A 21,893-nucleotide genomic window follows, 5' to 3' on the forward strand; every position below is an offset into this window, starting at 1 on the left:
CTTCACATGACCTGCTGTGCAGTGCGGTTTCAACAGTGGATGAACTGGGTCACCTCCTTTATTATAAACCCACTTGTGATCCTTTAGCATGAACAGTTCTACGTGAAACCAATTATAATTATATAATAACATTAAACACATTGTGTATTATATGAAAATGGATGACCTTTACTCGTCTTAATTTCATACCAAAATATAAAATGCTCAGACTGCTGACAGAATTAGAAAGTATAAGTACTCTATAGATACACTAGTATGCCTTTGTATGAACCATACAGACATTGCAGAGGCTGTGTTTATCTGCTTATTAGGTATGTTCCATTTGCTCATGCAGGTGAAGTTCTGAGCTATTGCTAATGTTGTTGCTCCCTCTGCTGGTAATATATTTCCACAAGTATGGGAAATCTCCCCCAATAAGAACACTCAGTGACTATTTCATTATGTACGCAGAAGAAATCCACAGGTTCCTTCTCTCTAATGATGACCTAATGCACAATGGGCCAATAATAGTTAAAGGAACAAGTCATTGGTTTATTCCATGCTGAAAAGAGAAGAAAGAAAACACAACGTTTCGGCCGTGGAGCCTTCTTCAGGTGTGATGGTTTCCGAAAAACTAACCATGAAATTACGTTAAAACCGTCATATGGTTTGACTATTTTTACAGTTCGCTCTGTGCATATTCTCTCGGCGGAAAAGCACCACCTCGTTGATAATCATATCGGCTTTCAGCGTTTTCAGAACGCCCAAATCATATTCAGAGTGTGTACAGTGTCACATATACACTGCCATCTTCATCCTTCAATGAATAAGAGATCTAATCATTTTCACTTGTACAGCATCATCCACGCAGCAGCAGGTTAGCATACGCATACACACACACCAACGCCTTCCGGGTCACTTCGCCTGCAGTGACCTCAAATCCCACAAGGCACCGCGCCAGCCCTGACCCCAGGCGCTCGTGTGCGCGGAGTCCCCCGTTGCCAAGGAGAAGGCAGTGTCACAGACAGGCACGGGGCGAGGAGCAGCCGCGCGATCACAACAAACGTCGCCGCTGCCTGGCTGCACAGGCACTGGGAGCCAGAACCGGGCGCACGGTGAGTCCGAAAGAGCAGGAAAGGCAAAATATGTGCAGCCGTTTACCCTTTATACATTAAAGGATCTACTTAGAAGGATTGGGCAGGCTGCCAGCCCTTGCATTGCAACTCTTTTCCTTAGCCTGCTTTCACCTGTAATGTGGTATAGTGTAGCTGCTGGGCATCTCTGTTCAGACAGCCCGTGTTATTCTAAAATATACTCTCTCTCTCTATATATATAATTATATATTCTTACTGTGTTCAGTGCCTGTGTTGGGTGTGTTCAGTGCCTTCCTGTCTGGCATATGTTCGGTGTATTACTGTGTTCAGAGCCTTCCTGCGCTACCTGTGTTCAGTGTCTGACGTGTGTCTCATTGTTTCGTAGATATCTGGGGCTCCATTCATAGCTGTGTTGTCTCACCCATCCTTTCAGGGCTGAAACACGCCTTTTGAAGTTGTGTCCCAGCGTCTCTGCTTCACAAATTCATACTAGCTCATACAGTCTAGGATGGCAGGTTGGGTAGCAGAAACTGGTTAACTAATGTGAGAGGTTTTATTTTATTTTAAATGTACAATTAAACGTAAACAACACTGAGAATGTGACAGTTTTTATTTTCCAGTGTGAAGTGCAGCCTTCAGCTTCATTGCAGCCTGTTTTGCTTCTGTTGTGATTTTCGCGATCACTTGTCAATAATAGAAGCCAAGAGGTTTTCTTTTTTAAAAAACAAACAAACATTTTTAATTCCATTTCTTAATTCAATTACTGTCTTGAACGAATGAACGACTGACCCATGAAGACTATCAAGACTAGGAGACACTGGGACAAGCACCTTTGCAGCATGAAACGTACACTGGCCCACTTACAGAATTCGCTATATGATTGCAGTGACCTTGGGATTCTCTAGGTAGATTCTCTATGTACGTCATTAGCCTCTCTGCTCATCCTTAATTCTAATTCTTCTTAAATCCTGTCCCGGCAGATTGCGTTTCACAAAAGCTTAGTGCACTGCTAGGAAGCAATCTGTTCGTGGTCTCACTCACTGTGTAGCAACGCGGACAGCCTCTGTCTCTGTGCCCATTTGTCTGTGTGCGTGGTTTTGTGCACTGTGCGCTTGATAATTCTGTGTGGGGTGTTCTTCACCCTACTGTAGAAGTTGTTACTTCTGTATGTAACTTTTATTTGTCTCAGGAACTTTTCCTTTTCAGGGTCAATGTTGTTGACATTCACCTGTCTGCAGTACGCTGTGGTGGTATACTCTTCAAAGAAACTCCTCAAATGTGCAACAGATTGATCTTCACCTTTAAAAAGCAGCTTTCTTAGAAGGATATGCACCAAGCATGCCTACTTTCAGATGATGATAGGATAACTCTAGTTATCCACAGGAACCTTTCCATGCAAATGTCAAGATACATGCCTGAACATGCTATTAAGATTTTTTTTTAGTATTTTGCATGAATGTACAGTAGAACATGCTGCGAACAGGGTTTTTTTCTGTTTTGCTGGCACTAATGCTAATGAGGATCAGATGGTAAAAGAACAATAATCCAGATTAAAATACCTGCTGGCTGTGTTCTTTCAGGGTTTTTGCAGTCTGAGATAATGTACATTAAACTCTCATGTTAGAATTTATGTCACTAATTCCTTGTAAGGGTCTTGCCGTTTCTAAGGATGCTTAATTTCACATAACGTACCCTGCAAGAGTATTCTCTCCCCTGCAATGATGTCCCAATTAATAAAATTACAAATGATGTCTAATCCTTTTTTAAAGTGAACATTTATAATCAAAACTTGGATGGTCAAACTGAACACACACACAAGGATTAAGGGCCCAGTTAATGCCCTGACTTGAATCCAACAGAATCCAATCTGTGGCAAGACTTTGATTACACACAGTGCAGCTGGCTCACCCTCAGAACTAGTGGAGAAAATGGCTAAATGTACGTGAAGAATATATGAATATATTTTTGCATTTTTGATGTGAAAAGAAGTGTTTTTCTCTAACGTACAATTAGGGTGCATGTGTACACAAACTAGACAAAGGGGGAAAGCAAACTTCCAGACAATACCGTTGTATTGGGACCAATGAGCATCTTGCATCATGGAAAAGTGCCGCAAACTAAGGAAAAATAATAAATCCAATAATTCCCTTAAACATTTTTTATCTATTAATGGACAAGGGAGGAAAAGAAACGTAGTGTACAAAATGCAGAAGGACCAAATAACCAGCAACTCACTAGGAAAGATTATTAGCAGTTTTGTTCACAGGGACATGAAGGCTGCAGTTCACGGCCCCAGATGGATAGCAGGAAACGTGACATAACCAAACTGACATGAGAAATCAGCAGTTGAAAGGATTCATTTCTAACCACATTTTAGAGCCATTGTGTAAAAATCCGATCGTATTAACTATTATGCAATACGATTGTTTTGTAACAGAAACAGATCACGAGAATAAGATGGGATTTCCCAAAGAGTCTGTGAAGCCACTTCAATATCTCATGATGCTTTTCCTGAGGCTTTCTCTGACTCTTCCTTTTTTGTGTTGCAGAGGTATCAACATGGAACGTTGTTCTGCATTAAACGTGCACGCTCTTGGGATTGCATAATTGAGAGAAATGGCCCCTTCTCCAAGAGGACACCCCGGCAGCTGGCATCGCATCTTCGTGTGAAGTGTGGCAGTCGTTGTCTTTGATTTATGACACTTCCAAGGCCTTCTGCTCTGGCCAACTGGGTATCTGGACACTGATCAGGGGTTGTTTGTGTCAAGCCATGAATCGCTACACAGCCCTGAAGCAGCTGGGAGATGGTACGTATGGTAGCGTGCTCATGGGCAAGAGCAACGATTCTGGAGAGCTGGTTGCTATCAAGAGGTAGGTCCACTTTCGGTATTTAATTTCCCCTTTTTGCAGATAATATCGGTGTTTTTAAAGGAAATAACTGATTGTTAGTGTTATTATAACCCCACGGTGTAATTTACCTTTCCTTTATTCTACATTAACTTCCCCCCCCCTTAAGAATTCCTTTTCCATACAAGGTTTCAGCTCTGACAAGATTTTCTGTCCATATACAGGGTTTTCCAAATGAGAAACCAGAATAAAAAAATGCAATAAATAAAGAGTGCTTCTCCAGGTTTCATTTTCAGATGCTCTTGGATACCATGGATAAATTGACAGATTAGATCATTTGAAGCCCAAAAAAAATATTAATGAATTAAGGGAAATATATTTCTGTGACCATTTAGTCAAGGAGGATGGTTAGACTGTGCATATTCAGAAACCAAGTGGGACAAAGTCACTGGTATTAGTCAAGTAGCATATAAATCATTCTTATCAGTCACCTCTGTGAACCACCTTTGTTTTTCACAAAAGGAATCAAAAACGGGTACCAACAACTTATTATATGCAAAATATGTCTGCGGGAGTGTTCATCAAGACTGATTATATTTCAGCAGGACTGAAGGAAAACGAATTAGAAAACAACTTAGATATTTCAAAACCTGTTGGCTGTGGCTGTGGTGTTCTGTTTAGATGTTTACATAACAACTGAAGCCCTGCGTTCATTCAGGAACCATTTGGTACTGTTTGCGGCAACACTGTTGTATACAGTGACAACCAGCAATCAGGGCGGGTTGTTAGGGAAGTGTACTAACATAGGCTTGAGTTAATTATTATATTGAAGGGCACTTACAGTGAAAAAGAAAGCTAAAACATTTTCAAAAATCAGAATGGAATCAAACTTTTTAATCAATTCCCCAATGTGTGAGAACTGTAACCATTTGCAAATCTTGGTTGTAGACTAATTTGAAAAATATTTTCTGTGGATCGTTTTAGCTGCTTGTAACAATAGTCTAATGTTGACATTTTAATGGAAGTGCTATTTAAACGGTCTCTGTATGTAAAATAAATCAGGTGCGTTGCAAACTCAATCTGTACTTCTGCTAATGTGCATAGAGATGCAAAGATGCTAATATTACTTTCAAATAGAAAATGACTGGTTGAAACAAAGCCTGTTACCATATAATTTAAGAATTATCTCCCTGGTGTCATGTGCAATAAGAATCTCTAATCCAAGTGTATGGTCACATGGTAATGTGGTCACCCAGGCCAATCCTAAGTGTAACATGTCCACTGGAAATAGTGTCTACTACTTGAAATGTTCCAATAAATGCCACTGGGATGCTGAGTATATTACAGTAATAGTGATTTTCAGTAGATGAAATATTCCTCAAAGAGAGAATATTTCTTTTCATCTGGATGTGAAAACAGTTTTACACGATTAGTCTTTTTATTTGTTCATGACATTTCCATATCCTATAATATTGTAGTACAAAAATCCATTATTGATTACTGTGTGGCATGAGGATTAAAAAGACATTATCCATTTATTTCCAAACGTTTTTGTGACTTTATCAAGGGCATCATTACCAGTGTGCTGAAGGTGATTGAGAGTATCTAGAGTGAATGGCCCCACCAAAATGTAACCTTTAAATGTAACAGTCTCTGCACCACTGGCATGTCACGGGGCACATTGAGAATATAGCCGTGTTGTGTGCCATTGTGTATAAAACTAGTTTATTGGGTTTTTAGTTTCCACTGAGTGCTTTTGTTTTCCTCCTGTCTGCCAAAGATGTGCTGGCTGGGTTACTTGGTGTCTCTAAACTGAATTTGTATTTGAATAAATATCTCTAATTGTATATTGTCTCTAAAACATGCTGTGCCATTGGGCCCTTCATAGTGAATAAGCTGAGGCAATGTGTGTCTTCACATTACCTTTGTTATGAGATACAGGTTTACAAATCTGGCTTTCAGCAAGGATTGTTAATAATAAATAGAACCTTGAGTTTAGCTGGCAGTGTTTGTAAATGAAAGGTTATCGTGCAAATTGATACCCTTGATGATGGAGAAAGGAGTGAAAGTTTACAGTGTAGTGTTGCCACGCTGTCACATTCACAGGAGGTGGAATGCCAAATGCCTTCAGTAATCTCTTAGTGTCTTCGTTTTTTCTTAGAATTCTATAAAATCTGCTTGCAAAAGAGTGCGTTTTGTAGGCCTACCATAGAAATTATATTTCTTAGACTGTTGAGCAGTTTTCCATTGAAATCGCTTCATTTTTTTTGTTTCTCTTCCCAACATAAGTCTGATTTACACATGACTCAGCGTTTTAATTTCACATCATAGTGCGCACCTGGTATGTGGCCAGACAGGAGCCTCCTGTTCCCTGCTGGATCCTCCTGATAGCAAGCCTTTACATCACATTCGATATCTATGACTCCTACCTTCCAAAATGCAAAAGCAGTTCGTTTTTCTTTCTGCTGCCTGTGATCCAGTGTTGATTAAAAGAGACTGAAGCATGAGGCGTGTCAAGTGGGTGGGGGAAGTTGTAGACCAGGGTTGTGCAAGTCTTACACTCTCGTATTGAGACTGACCAGCCCAGTTAATATAAGTTACGATAACAATTTATTGCATTTTTATATATCATTGGAAAAATCATTGACACCTGGCAAGGGACCTGCTTCGTCAGCCACTGGAAGTGCAGCCCCAGTGCACTGCAGCTCAGGTGGAGAAGTGAAGATCGCCTCACCAGCTGACTCGAGGGGGAACACTAGGCCGGCAGGGAGGCCAGGTTGTACGAGCCCAGGCTCAGGGTGCCGTTTAGCTCCTGGGTTGTCTTCCCTCCTCTGTTGAACAGCGCTGAGGGATCTTTAATGGCCACCAGTCAGGACCTTGGCTTAACATCTCAAAGAGTGTTAGCAATGTGGGTGGCCATTTCTTCTTCGATTTCACATAGCGTCTTGCAATCGCTGCTTTTGAATTATTTTGCCTGCCATGATGCATGTTTTGGTTGTTGGTCTTGTGGTAGCCTCCAAACCGGCTCCCGCCAATGTCGCCTATAATTTATTGATGATTTTACAGTAGATATCAGATTCTTTTTGTTTTAGTCACCTGGCAGCTACAGATTAATTACAGAATTCAAATTTTGCCTTATCTGTAAATAAAGTAGGAAATATGAAAATAAGTATTACTATAAGATCTTCATAGATTTGTGTGGATTGTTGAAATGTGAAAAGTGTCTGTAATTGTTTAAAGCCAACAATATGAATTAATCTAGTGGTAAAATAAAGTATATGTGTAAAATCTAGTTTAATGCTGAATATAATTTTCCAGTATACAGTAAAACCGTGTTGTTACCCTTGGCAGGATGAAGAGAAAGTTTTACTCGTGGGAGGAGTGCATGAACCTGCGAGAAGTCAAGGTAAGTGACAGCGTTAAGGAAACAGCAGCTCCCTGAGTAGCAGGTCTTCACACAAGAGGTGCACTGAAGTAGGCCACGGATTACTACAAAGTGTGTCTCTGTGAGGATGCCAGCGCACCCAGCACCTGAAGAGTGACACTGCCAGCACGTCAGTAGTATTTTGTGTTTTAAGTGGTCTGTCCTTGTCTTTCAGACCCTCTCGGGATTCTAGAACAAACACATCGGTCCTCTCTCAAAGAAGACCGTACGGTCTCCTTCTTTCTTGATTGTTTGTCACTTAGTTCCACCACTCACAGCTGACATTTGGTTTTGCATTCACTTAGTTACTCCCAGCTTCTTATTCTCTGCAGCTTCACTTTCTGTCTTAAGCAGCTGGACTCACTGTCACCCGTTTTTCACTAAAATAGTCACTTTAACACGAGACCTTGAACTCGGCCAGCCCAATTTTCTATCCTCCCGTTATTCACAACATGACTTTCCACCCTGTACCACTCTGCTGATATTAAGACCTGGGGAAGATTCTGATCTCAGCCTGTCATCTAGCCCTTTTCTCTTTTCCGCCTATAGGAGGAAACTATTAACTGTGCCGATAAGCGATATCCCACTCCACAGGGTTTGGACGCCACCCTGCTCCTCGGCAGCACACTTCATCCTCATTGAGTCTGAGGAATGATCTGCCAAACGCCCGCCTGTCTTAAATTAGTACTTAAATTAGTCCTAAGCTGTTTTTTTTTTTCTTAAGGATCCCTCGCAGAGTCCCAGAAATCTGTAAGCCAGCTCAGTCTGTTACTAATAAGAACTCCCCCTGTACAGCTGTCATTCTCTTTCCTTCCAGACTGGAACCCAGCCACAGACTCCACGTTGCACAATTCTCTGCATTTTAATAAACACTGCAACTGCTCTGTGTCTCTCTTCACCAAACACCACATCTCCACTAGGACCTACTGACTTTTCCAATCCCTTACTTTCGTAGCTGATCCTGTTTGGCCAGGAGCACTGCCCTATAATCAAACTTAATCTCCCTGGCGCAGCAGCAGCCTGTTTTGCTGTTTTCTCATCCTGCACGCTCTGAGACCTTATTGAGCCTGACAGACTACCCAGCAGCCACCTGTCCAATAACTTTGGTGCCGCCCTGTACAGATATAACTGTACGTGCTCTGCCATGGCTTGCTCACAGAGTCCCACAGGTCACTGTGACCAATTGCACTCAGAGCCTGTCCCACCAGCAACCTCCCCTCACATGGAATTTCACTCCCTCAGAGTACTAATTACTCTTTCAGTGCAGCTGTGTCTTATTCAGCAGGTTCTTTCAGTTAACAGCCGGCCAACCTAACAATTTCGATTTTCTTTTATCTGGCTTCAGCATAAAATACTCTGATCTCATTCACAGAATGTTTTGTCCTATACAGTATTCTTGTATTATACAGTAATGTCATTGTTCTCCCTAGCCTTGTTGGATATGGTGTTTCCTCACTTTTTAAGTACTTTATGTGTAAATTATGTTAATGTTTTATTCTCTATGTACACTTTCATAAAAATGTTTCCATTGTGTGTTGCACTTACTCAGTATTGCATTTAACCTCCTGTATTACAGTCACTGAAGAAGCTGAATCATGCAAATGTCATTAAATTAAAGGAGGTGATCAGGGAAAATGACCATTTGTACTTTGTTTTTGAATATATGAAAGAAAATCTGTATCAGCTTATGAAGGACCGGTAAGTATTTTGATGTACTGTTATCACAAGGAACTGAATCCAGTTTTAAGTATCAAGAGTGTTTCATTCAGCTTCACTCCACAATAAAACATGCATTAAATGCTGTGATCTAGAAGTATACTATCTAGTACAGTTCATTCTAGTGAAATAAAACTCCCCATGGTCCACCGATTCACACAATGTGCATGATTCCTGAAAAGAATTGTGCAGAACACAATCGCTTATTGATCATTTATTTGTCTGTGCAATCATTTATGCACAGACTCTTCTTGAATGAACACTGTAGGCAGATCGCAGGAATCTGAAAAATCTGTTATGGCTGAAAGTACACTTGTGCATGATTGTAAAGAATCGTTAGTCCCTTTGGAAAGGTTTGCAGGTGTGAATGATTTGTAAAAAATGAGACTCCAAATATCTTGGAGTTTCTTATTAAATTGCTTTTTTACAGGGGTAATCTATAAATATTTTTTCTCTTTTAGTAATTTCTTAAAAGTTTTAAATGTCCCTCTGTCTGATGTATCAATTAATATAATAATTCTTCCAGATATCAGAATTTAAAGTACAGAAGAAATTACATTAAAATTAAGTCCTAATTTAATTAAAGCCATGAATGATGTTGTTGACTATTTGTGTATAGCTGTTGGGTTTTCACATTTCATTCCCAGTCATCACGTACATTTTTATTTGTTTTCAGAAACAAGTTGTTCCCCGAGTCTGTCATCAGAAATATAATATATCAGATATTACAAGGGCTGTCTTTTATCCATAAGCATGGTAGGTTTTTCTTTCAGGACCATCTGCTATCTTCCCATGCAAAGAACAAGAAAACCAGAGTGTTAACAAGCTACTTAGAACACCAAAAACAAAAAACATGCTAATATATCTCTGTTTTTTGGATGTTATTACAAATGTCTAGTTTTCTTTTTATCTGCCTGATTTTTTAAAAACTAAAGGCAATCTAAACTTATTGCCTAGGAAATGTATTACCTACATATCTATCACCCAGTTGACAAATTTTATGTAGTGGATAAAATCTGCTTGTTTCAATACAATAGTACAATAATTTAAAAATAAAATCAAACAAACATGAAATACATTTTATAAAGACAAAACATTTGACATGCATTCCAATGTCAAGCCTTAGAGGAAACACTGTTGACAGCCACTGTGATTCTTGTTCTTTTTCTGGGAGGGTTGGTTTGTGATACCATGCTGCTGCAGTAAATGCATTGTACCATATCCAAAAAAACATCGAAACACCTCATCCAAAATGTGTTTCTCTTCAAAAGTTCAGAATAATGCCAGTTGCCCACCTGGGAATGAACAATTGTCTCAGCTCGCAGCAACAGCCCCATGTGTCAGCACAGGGAGCCTGGGAGGATACAGAAGGGCAGACCCATGTGGTCTGCGATCCATTCATCTTTAGCCACACTCTGAGTTAGCAGGAAGCCTGCAGGGGCGCAGAAAGTCACAGGGGTCGCTGTTTGACTGGAAGCTGAGAGAGCTGTAGATTATTAAGTGTCATTACTGCCCATGCCTGTGGTATCACAATCCCTTCAGAGAGCATGTTTTCATAGGTGCATTATTTTCTTATCTTTGTTCTTTTCCTGTCTTCTGCTTATTTGCTGCCAGTGAAAATAAGATGTTTACTGAAAACGAAATAAGGAACATAACGTTCCAAGTGCTCTCTGGTTTAGCCTTTGTGCACAAGCATGGTAAGGTTCTTTCTCTGCTTTCTATTTCCCTTTTCTTCTCTTGCCCAGTTTGTTGTGCGTAAAGATCTTTTGACATTTTCTTTGACAATATAGTTCTCATTTTTAGTAATCATCTTTGTCTAGTCACATGCTGTAGTTGTTTTAGTCTGAAAATAACGTGTTTTTGAATTAATCACCTCCTACGTGCCCTATGTTAACACGTAGTTTTTTAACATGGAGTATTAAAGCTGTTTAAACCTGCAAAGAACCATTGTGCCGACTTGAAAAACTATTTTACAAAGATTTGATCATTATCACTTGGATATAGTGACATGCACCACATATACTAGTTCTTTTAACTATTTATGGACACATTTATTTTTGAGGGTGGGCATTGAATTGCTTTTCGTTCAGTATACATACAGTAGTTGAAATAGCAACACACATTTGTTTAAAAAGCTTCTTCTTATGACAATTCTACAGGATTTTTCCATCGTGATATGAAACCTGAAAACTTGCTTTGTATGGGCCCCGAGCTGGTAAAGATTGCAGACTTTGGATTAGCAAGGGAAATCCGGTCACGTCCTCCATACACAGACTATGTGTCCACTAGATGGTAAGTGTGCTTAGATGGTAACTAAAATGAAAAATAAGTGTTTAGTAAGCTTGTCATACAGAAACAATTCAGACTCCTAGTATTCACAGCTGCCTTAAGGTGTAGGCCTCCAATTGTCTAAAATGGATTTTTTTTATAACATTTTATGCTTCTGAGTGTTGCTTGAAATGTACCCGCAGTGGCTCCACTAAGTATGTCAATAAATAAGATATGTATTATAATCAATGTATTAATTCTTTGCTTTCTAACATCTGTCTCCGGTTATTTTTTTTAGTGTAAGTGCAGAATGTTTTAATTCTGACCATAGTGAATTGTGCTTATGATATTTTTTTCCACCCCTTAGCAGACCCCTAATGTTTTACACTTTTTGTAAAAATCAGAAGGCTTTAAATACTCCAAAGCATGCTTTATTTGTGAAGATTAGTGATTTAATGGTATTGCATTATTTTAATATTTATATATATACTATATATCATATTTATAGATGATATTTTTTGTTCTATATTATTTGCTAAAGGGCAGGACACAAAGTTTTAAATTGATTTAATTGGTATTTACAATCTAATTTTTATGTGTAAACTTCACTCTGTTACCTTGGAAAGCTTCTTTATCTGGCATGAAATTGTGGTTGACTTTCTAACATCACTCTCTTTCGGTGTGGCTAAAGCAGACTGGGTTTGAAGGCACCGGGGGAAATGAATTGTGCCCTGAAATACAGACAGTAAATGCTCTGATTCCTGCAGGTACCGAGCTCCAGAGGTGTTGCTGAGGTCTTCAGTGTACAGCTCTCCCATTGACTTATGGGCAGTGGGCTGTATCATGGCTGAGCTTTACACTCTTAGACCTCTTTTCCCGGGGAACAGCGAAGTCGATGAGATTTTTAAGATTTGCCAAGTTCTAGGAACCGTTAAAAAGGTCAGTAGTGACTAGTTATTCAACCCATAAGAAAACTGAAGAACAGGACATGTTACTAGTGCCAACAACAATATGCTCTGTTTGTTACTGCTAATCAATAAATATTCAGAAACATTTTGTTGCGTAGACATTATTGTATAATCGCTTTCCAATTGATCAAGCATTTGATGTAACACTTGAGAACTTTTTACTGATTGCATTTACTGCATTTTTAGCTTTTAAGTTGGCTTAGTATTAAGTCTTAAACATAGTATCAAAGTGCCAAGTATAAACTTTAATGTTTGCTGATTTACTTTGGTTAAATCTACCTCTGTTACAGATTTGGTGTCTGCCTGTATAGGACGTTTGAGTGGTACTGTATTAAAATGTTTTGTTTCTCTGTTACAGACTGACTGGCCTGAAGGGTACCAGCTTGCTGCAGCGATGAATTTCCGCTTCCCGCAGTGTGTACCCACCCACCTGAAAACGCTCATTCCCAATGCCAGCAGCGAAGCCATCGCTCTGATGAAAGACATGCTGCAGTGGGATCCCCAAAAGAGGCCGACTGCTGTCCAGGTAAAGCAAATTAAATAACTGTAGCCTTTATTGCACTTACTGTAGTTCAGGTGTTTGAACACAGAATGTGATCTATGACAGGGATGCAGAAGAATGTGTTCTGCAAGTAATAAAAAATAAGAATACATTTTGTATTTTCTCTTTTTTGGGGGATTACTTTTCAGACGTTTTGCGCAAACTGCACCATTACAGCTAAACTAAGCTGTAACTATCAGAGTAATAATAATATTAGTAATCCTCATAATAGCAAGTTTGTCTAACGTAGCTTAGCCTTTTTACCAAGGAGCTTGGGAAAGAAGCATGAACAGTCTTGGCATATTAAATGACGGGAATTACTTCTCATTCATAAAGCTGTTCACAGGAGGGATAAATGATGTCATTGACTAGAGGAAAAACAATACTAGAATAATGACTATAGTTTTGTGCTGCACACAGAACTGGCACTGAAAAGCAAATAAAGGGACACCTGGGAAAGCCTGCTGTCTTAGCAATAATTTATACTACTTCAATGTTTAAAATCTTCTGTCAGTAAACCAAAATCAAAACTTCAGAGTTACGCACATTCAGAACAGCAATGCTGTTATAGCAGTACCAAAACATTTTCCTTTAATTTTCTCAAATATACAGTATTTGAGTTTTTTTAAATGAGCTCTCATACACTGGTAGCGTATGTTAAAACAACTGTAAAATAAGAGGAAGCGGGAGATATAGGATTACATTTTTTTAAATGTCACATTTTTAAAGCATATTTGTGGTTAGTAACCACTTCTGAAGACTAAGGTTTGTTTCCACCTCCTAGGCTCTCCGATACCCTTACTTCCAAGTGGGCCAGGCATTGGGACCTCCTCCACAGGGCGCGGAGCAGCAGAAGGCCCAGAGCAAGCCAGCACAGCCCACAGAGCCCAAGGCGAAGGCCCCGGCCAAAGCTGACCTGCAGTCCTCTCCAGAGCCTGCCCCCCGGGCACAGGCCCAGAGCAGGGCCAGCCTCCAGCCCCTGCAGCAGAACCAGCTTCCACAGCCGGCACCCAGCAAGACGGGGCTGCCGAAGGACACTTCCAGACAGGACCCACCATATCTGCCCACGGTCAACCACAGCTCCCCGCCGGTGAGCTACCAGGAGCGCACTGCCCTTTCCAGGACAGGCAATGTTAGAATTTGCATTAGTATGACAATACTGTCCTGTTAAAGTCTAACCTTGTTATTAGTATCACCTATCTGCCAAGTATTAGTATGTTATTAGGCATATTTATATACATAGTTCAGGTGGGTAGCTGCATCACACCTGAAGAAGGCTCCACGGCCAAAACGTTGTGTTCTCTTTCTTCTTTTTTTCAGCATGGAATAAACCTATTACTTGTTCCTTTGCATATTTATATACATTGTGTCTAGTGTTAGTATAATTATTCCATTTGATACCTGTTTATCGTTATCGGGGTTATCTGAAAGAAAATGGAGATTTTCTACGCAGATCGTGAAATTCGGCAAACAAGGCGAATAGTGCAGGTGTGTGCAAAGCGTGTTGATGAAATTTTTGTGATTGTGAGGTTTTTACATCCTATATTAGAAACCACCCGCTGTGGGGAATGAAAACTCCAATCTAATGGGAATCAAGAGTGGGCGAAGACGATGGGGCCAGACTGCCTTAAAAGCCTCAGACAGCTGGGATGATTTCGATGACTCGGACATTGGTGTCTCTTTCTCCAAGAAGCCCAGCATAGGATCGATAAAGGAAAAACAGAATGACGACTCCTTCTTTCGGTGAGTGAAATCTTTCAACCAATGATCGTATTGATAATTTTAATATTTGATTCCCCGCAGGTTCACTGTCTGCAAGACTTACTTTTCCAGTGTACGTGCACTGCTGTGCTGTAGTGGTGAACTCAGGAACATTTATTTTAGTAACCTATCCAGTTTTCCTTCAGTTCGAATTTGAATTGATGTGAAATCCTTATTTTTCATAATTCTTTAATTTGCATAATGGTTTATTCAGGGTGTTTACTCAGTTTCATTTAAAGGTTCTTTACATCGCACGTTTGTATATCTCGCTTTCTTTTTATCTCTTGATTCACCAAAAAATACAAAAACACTTTTAGAAACAGTACAAATAGATACAAAACATAAATAGGCCTTTTTGGTATTGTAATTTATATCCTGGTAATAGAAAAAAAAACATGTCGAATGTCATTATTTTGTTGATTTGCCTTTAAGATGAGAAGTTTGCTCTGCTTGCTCTGTCTTTTAAAATGTTGACAATTTCAAAAAACTTCTAGCATTTGTCAATGTATCTCATATCAGACCCATTGCTTTTCCCCCCTCTTAATCATACTTTACAGGTCTACAGAACAAAAGCCTGTCAATACATATGGTGCCGCAAACAGAATACCTTCCAATACCATGGTAAATCGGATTGACACAGGACTTTCAAACTCAGCTTCAGCAAGACAGCACTACTTACGCCAGTCCAGATATCTTCCTGGTAAAGACTACTTTTAAAATTGTGTGTGCATTTTATGTAACTAAAACAAAAATACCTAAAATTGAACAGATATACTGAATATTCTTAGGCTCTTGATTCTTTTTTCTGTCCAGACAAATACTTTTGTGAGTCAATAATTTCACATTCCTCCTGATGTTTACGTACGAGTCACAGTTGAAGCTGAAGGGCATCCCATTTAAATTATAAATGCAATGCTGAGCGCTCCGCATTACTAGAATATATAGAGCACCAAAAGAAGCTTATCACTCTTTTTCATGGGTTTATGTTTTAGAAGACTAAAAAATATGGATTTTAGATATTGATTAAATGTTTTCGGTGTAATTTAATGAACTGATCATTCACAACCAACTGAATTGTGTGACTGTGGATCGTGACTTTGTTCAGCAATGAACCACCTCAGTAGAGACCTTCCGTTGTGGTATCATTTTGTTGGGAGGCTAGAAGAAGTCACCTCAGGTGGACTTGCCAGAATTGGAGCTAAGTCCTCTTCAGCAAAGAATCAAGGCTTTGTGTAGACCACCCTAATGGAGTGGGCAGGGGTGTCTAGTCACTACACAGCCAACCTGTAGTGATTAATTCCTACCTGAGTACATGGAGCTACAGTACATTGATTAAATTCTGGAACCTTATTGCTGCCCTTCCTATGGCCAGAGTTCTATGGAGACAACAGACATCTTTATGCTGCTTCTGTAACAGTAGCTTATTCGAGCCATGGATGGCTACTTGACAGACCTTGAGCTGCAGTCAGCATTTGAGGAATGAGCTGGGAAGACATCTAGTCAATAGGATAGACCAGTGAACAGACACACACTTGTCCAGTCAATGGGACAGAATCTTAGAAATTTACCTGTCCCTCAGTAAAATGTTACTGCATCTAGTAAAAAATATTATTTTCCTGATAACTTTAAGCTTTAGCAGTGACAAGCAATATAAGATGCTCAGTATATTATTCATATATATATTTACATATATTAAACTTCACGTTAGTATTCATTAATGGAATCGCAAGTCGATTCTTAATATTTTTAATCAACCTTGACTTGATGTAGACACATGAGATTTCTAGACCGTGCGATTTGCTCCCAATGCCCGAGACTTGAGAGCTATGCAATTATGTACTATTGTGGCTGCTGGCTGGCAAACGATCTCGCGGTGTATCACTGAAACAGTATTTCAGTATTGATGCTTGTGTACATTTTGTCAGCATTCACAGCTAGGTTGAGTATTTTATTTTGCACGTTGACATTTTTTTCTTATTTTTTGTACTGTGATGCTCTTGTGTTTCAGGGGTAAATCCTAAGAATACATCTTTAATTGCAAATAAGGATCCATCCAGAGATTTGTGGGGCAATGCTTCTTCTTTAATAAATAAACCACTGGGGCCTATTGGATCAGGCCTGTCCATCACCAGAGTCAATGCAGGTAATGTGTTTTGAGAACATATTTCAGGTTCCTAAAAGTGACTATGAAATTCTATTCAGTGTTGTTAAATATCACACACATCATTAGTGCAACAGTAGAGAATGTTGCCAGAAGACCTCTTGTGTTAATTGCTACCTTAGTTGCAACATATTGCCATTGCTAATAAAATGATGCGTTGCATACAGTATGTGTCTTTATACAGTATATGTTGTCAAAGCCTTTTTTCAGCACTACTAGCTTAAAAACACTAGGAGCTGTAAATACAACATTTTAATTTTGTGTTGCTGCAAATTATCCTAAAATTTACAACACGAACCTGATGTAAAATTAATTGGTGTAGACCACGCTGATTATATATTATTTTTTCCTGTTACCTCCTTTTCCCTCCTTTCCTTTTCTACTTTTTTTAACCATCCATATTTTGCAAACTTAATGTTGGTCTTAACATATGAACTTGGCCATGATTCCATAATAGTCTTCAGACAGTATTGAATGAGCATGCATATGTATGTATATCATTATTTGCATACAGTAAATTACTTATGAAATTGAAGTTATATTTGACTAAATTAATATGTGCTGATACGATAAGAATTTTAACACAGTATAATAAATCCAGACTTGTATGAATTAGAACATAATTTACTGCAAAGTGTGTGAACACTATTTTCCACAACTGCATATTTCTCATGTCAACTTTTTTAATCTCCTTTGCTTTACTATGTTCTCTACTGAAAAATCATTAACCTTTTCTAGTTTGTTTTTTGTCATTTGTTTACCTTATGTTCTTCATTCCTATCTCTGTCATTCTGTATTCTCTCTTGAACTTCTCATTGCCTGAACAGAAGATAGTCTGTCTAAACCCACTGATAAAGCATCTCTAAAAGAAAAGACCCTTGAAAAATTAGAGGAACACAAAGGTACTTGTTTTGCCTGAAATGCAATGATTCCCCCCCCCCCCCCCCCCCGGCCTTATCCATTTTTAAACATGATCAAAAGATAATATAGCCACACTGTATCCTTATGTATAGCTGGCATAGTTCTCAGGGAAATGACCGAGTGACCTCTCCTGGAACAAATGGTCTATTCAGGTACAAGCCAAAGGGGCTGCTTGTCACACAAGCCAGCAGTAAAGAAAATATAGGTACTGGTCAGCTTTCTAGAATGACCATATGTAGCCACAATGCAAGCAGAAATTCATGTGGGAGTGTATCTTGTATCGTTTATTTCACTGTATAAAAGAGCACAGTAAGTGCTGTCTTTTGAGTCTTGCGTACAAGAGCAAGACTCCCATATGCATATGAAATAAAGATGACTTTCAACACACAAACTTTCAGCTGATGAACAAAAAACTATCCTTATATTATTTTCACATGACACAAACTAGGAATTTTACTAATATTACTGAGATTACCAGCCTTTTCTTGTAGGAAAAAGCAGTTTAATACAGTATGTATGTCAAGTTTATTGAGTCAAAACTTTTAGAAATAAACACCTAACTCCCCTCTCATTAATTCATATAAGACTGGCCTACATGTGTAATATACAAAGAACTGAATTTTCCTTATGCTTTAACAAATGTGCAAAATATGTTACCTACAAGAATTTTTCCTCTGTTTTAGGGGAAAATTGTTGTTTTTGCGGAGTCTGAAGTATTCTGCTTTGAGTTAAAGATGGATGGGAATAAACATAATAGCATCTAACTGTGCAATCTAAAAAGGAGAGTGATCTTTGAATTTAAATATTATGTCAAGAAAACAACTTGAAAGATTACCAGAGCTACCTGAGTTTGCCACTGAGCTAATGTTTAGATTACACTGTAGTAATGCACCATTTGGGAAACTTGACTTGTTCTATGTGGAGAAAATTCCAATGATTCTGTTGTACCCTTCAGGAACATTTATAGGTTCCAACTATAACCCTGGTGGAGTTTACATACCGACATTCCAGAAAAAGGAAGTCGGATCTGCAGGGCAAAGGATTCAGCTGGAACCCATAGGAGGTCCATCAGCAAGTAAGTATTATGTTAATTTGATACTTAAGAACTGAAAAATGGGAATGTTGCTAAATTTTCAAGAATGTTACATCTTTGGTCACATTAACTTGTGATATGGCTTGGTGCTTCTGAATAGTATATATTTCTGCTCCATCACTTGGAACCTTGACATTCATGATTTATGTTATTTTTATGAACACAAGAATCAGAGATCTCTATTCTTTTAGAACATGACTGTATGCTTTAAAGTAAAAAGGAACGGTTAAGATTTACATTTGAAAAGCTTTTGACTGGTATCAAACACATTCAGGAGATTTATAATAAAAAAATTCCCAAATAAACAGACCCCTGAGACATACACTCTGTTATCTCCATTAAATTTACATTTCCTGTCTGTATTTCCATTCAGAAGTCCTTTCTGTATTTTCATGCTTGCTCCACTGCTATTTTTCCATCTTTTCTCCTACTGCTAGTAGACCTTTCTACCACTGCCGATAGTAAGAATGATAAACTGAAAAACCCCAAGCTAAAGCCTTCTTCCACTAAAGCCGTGATTGAAGCTAATGAAGGTAAAACACCAAAGAAACTATTTTTGGACCAAATGGGTTAATTCCATGCTAAAAAGTAGAAAACAATACATCCCATGTTTCAGATCCAGAAAAATGTTCATTTAAAACATTTTACTTTTCAGTGTGGAATTAACATTCACTTGTTCCTCCATCCATGACCCAATTTAACTTCCCACTTCAACTTTTTGTTTCCCCTCTCAAGCACCAAGAAAGACACTGCAAGTATAATAAGCACTGTTCTTTAAAAGACAGTGATTGGGGAATACGGACAACGGTCTCCCATCATTTAGCGCACAAAGCAGTTGGCATTATACATGCAGAAGCAAATTTGACTTCAGTTCCCTTTCCCAGAAACTCCCATTTATTCCTGTACTCCCAGTTTATTGTCCCATCTTATCCCTGGTGTTGTGATGTCTGCTGCACTTTGGGAATCAAAAGATTTCTTTTTGATGACCGTACTTTGCAAACAGCACGAGTCCGTTGTGTTTCCTTTGGTGTCATTAAACTCAACTCACGTACAGCACGTGCCCGTATATATATTTAAGTTTTCCCCTTCATTTTGCAGATTATGAAGGATGGAAGAGCAAAGCAGCTAGATCACAAATGTCCGGATCAAGCTTCCACACACCGGGAAAGAATTCCGGTAGTCTTCTGGCTCGTGCACCCGCTGTTCAGCCAGTGCATGGCAGGGTGGACTGGGCAGCCAAATATGGAGGCCATCGGTAGCACAGGGTTTCAGCTGAGCTACGTGACTGTTGTGCTTGACCCGAGACTGCGCCATGAGGGCCCGAATGGTCCAGCAGGAGGCATAAAGGGATTAAGCCTTTACAATTGCATTCACGTCACCAAATTGTATGAAAGTTGGAATAAATGATTTTTGTCTATTCTTATTTGGATTCTGTCATGGACTGTACTATGTATACTGCACTCGTCTTTCACATCAGGGAGATTTCTTTAAATTACATGTAGTCTTGATCTGAGTGTCAAGAACACCCTGTTTTAGATGTGTGCTGCCGAGTCAAGGGTTAATGAATTACACATTACTCATTTTTAAATTTTGCCACTGATTTAGGAAAAAAATTGTTTGGACTATTACAGTATTTGATAATGACACTCCTGCACTCTTAGATGCAAATGAAAGTAACAGTACTTTCCTTTAAGTTTTGTTTGCATATACCTTAGTAACACACTTCTCTACACATTTTCAAACAATCTTAAAAAGGTTTTTAACAGACCTCTGTTGAACTTTGATGTAAGTTCTATAATAAAACAGTGAGAAAACTTTACATTAAATGTTTAATTAAATGCCAGATAACACCATAAGAAGAGGTTCTTTTATGTGCTTTTATTATTCTTGATTAGGTTCTCACTCTGACCCCTGCTGTTTCACATGATTTTATTCATTTGTCCATGTTGCACTGAAACACCTGTTGTTTTTGTGGGGTGGAGAGTGAGGGGCTGTAAGGCAGATGGTAAGACCACATTTACTGTACTGCATCCTTCTCTTTGTTCATGGGAAAATGAACGAATATGGAACAGAATGTGAGACTCTATGAGACTAAAGGTAGACATTTTTATTGTACTAGATCCCTATTTTTATCTATTCTGTCAGTTTAACTGAAATGTATTGTAAACTTCATACATTAAGAAAAGGTGTATAGCTGTGCATGGAAAACCTTAAAACTGTATTAGTTTTTTTAATTAAAAATGCCATGTTTTGTTTATACATAGCTACTATTGATCTTTAAGGTGTATTCTTTTTATTTCTTTCTATAGTAATAAAAATGACAATTGTTCATTATATGATTCATACAGAATGCTATTTTCGAATATATATTTTCATTAAAATATTGTTCATGTTACTAAGCACTGTGTACAAAACCTACTGGTAAATAAACTAGCATTTGTTTTAAGAATTTTCACCAAATCTTTTGAAACAATATTCATATGGTAAGAGGAGATGCATTTTAGTAATTGTGTTTTAACAGTTCCTGTACTGCCCAAGAGTACATGAATGTTTGTAAATGAGAGAAGGCCATTCAGCCTATACAGGTCCTTTGGAGTAGGACAGTAGGTAACTTCTTCACGGATATTATCCAGCCTGAAAGAAACACTGATATTGGCTTTGACAACAAAGCCTGTTTTGTTCTGTGTGCCAAAGTGGTTCTCATTCTCAGTTTTGCAAAATAATATACAATACAATGTCTAATACACTTACAGTGCCAACTGAGTCAGGACTGACACCTCCATGATGAACTAAGCACAGCGTGTAACTTGTGATAATCACAGAGTTCGTTTTAATCGGTATGAGCTGAATGAAAAGCAGTAGTATAGGCAAAGGTGGAATCTAGTTTTCAAGTTTTCATCACTGATGTCTTCCCACCTTCAGAAAGCTTGTACCCTTCACATATTCATACATTTTAAATATGAAACATTTTAATTTCTTCAAAGGCCCGTCGTGATAGGAGCTGTAAAAAAAACAAACTACAATCTGGAGCAGTTCGGAAGTCCCGACAACTCAGGATGAACGAAAAATACTGATTCATATATCTGTCAACAAATATAAAATGAGACCGTATCTAACATC

At 38.6% G+C, this 21,893-nt stretch overlaps 1 protein-coding gene across 7 annotated transcripts; it reads left to right on the plus strand.

Annotated features, from left to right (window-relative positions):
• The first annotated feature begins 934 nt into the window (after nucleotides 1-934).
• mak (male germ cell-associated kinase) lies at nucleotides 935-21,222 on the plus strand. Of its 7 annotated transcripts, none has more exons than XM_088644108.1 (16): nucleotides 935-1,094; nucleotides 3,623-3,944; nucleotides 7,272-7,326; nucleotides 8,921-9,042; nucleotides 10,675-10,757; nucleotides 11,220-11,352; nucleotides 12,096-12,267; nucleotides 12,655-12,822; nucleotides 13,622-13,927; nucleotides 14,387-14,580; nucleotides 15,156-15,298; nucleotides 16,607-16,741; nucleotides 17,587-17,661; nucleotides 18,636-18,755; nucleotides 19,211-19,306; nucleotides 19,872-21,222. In XM_088644108.1, exons 2-16 carry the CDS (start codon nucleotides 3,844-3,846, stop codon nucleotides 20,030-20,032), a joined length of 2,064 nt encoding a protein of 687 aa, XP_088500234.1. In that variant the 5' UTR covers nucleotides 935-1,094; nucleotides 3,623-3,843; the 3' UTR covers nucleotides 20,033-21,222. The 7 variants fall into 7 exon arrangements, with proteins under 7 accessions (XP_088500234.1, XP_088500236.1, XP_088500235.1 ...); XM_088644110.1 differs by having other exon boundaries at nucleotides 17,590-17,661; XM_088644109.1 differs by lacking the exon at nucleotides 10,675-10,757 and adding an exon at nucleotides 9,737-9,816 and having other exon boundaries at nucleotides 937-1,094.
• The last annotated feature ends 671 nt before the right edge of the window (nucleotides 21,223-21,893 follow it).

Source organism: Lepisosteus platostomus, chromosome 8, assembly GCF_059453375.1.
Source record: "Lepisosteus platostomus isolate fLepPlt1 chromosome 8, fLepPlt1.hap1, whole genome shotgun sequence".
Taxonomy (NCBI): domain Eukaryota; kingdom Metazoa; phylum Chordata; class Actinopteri; order Semionotiformes; family Lepisosteidae; genus Lepisosteus; species Lepisosteus platostomus.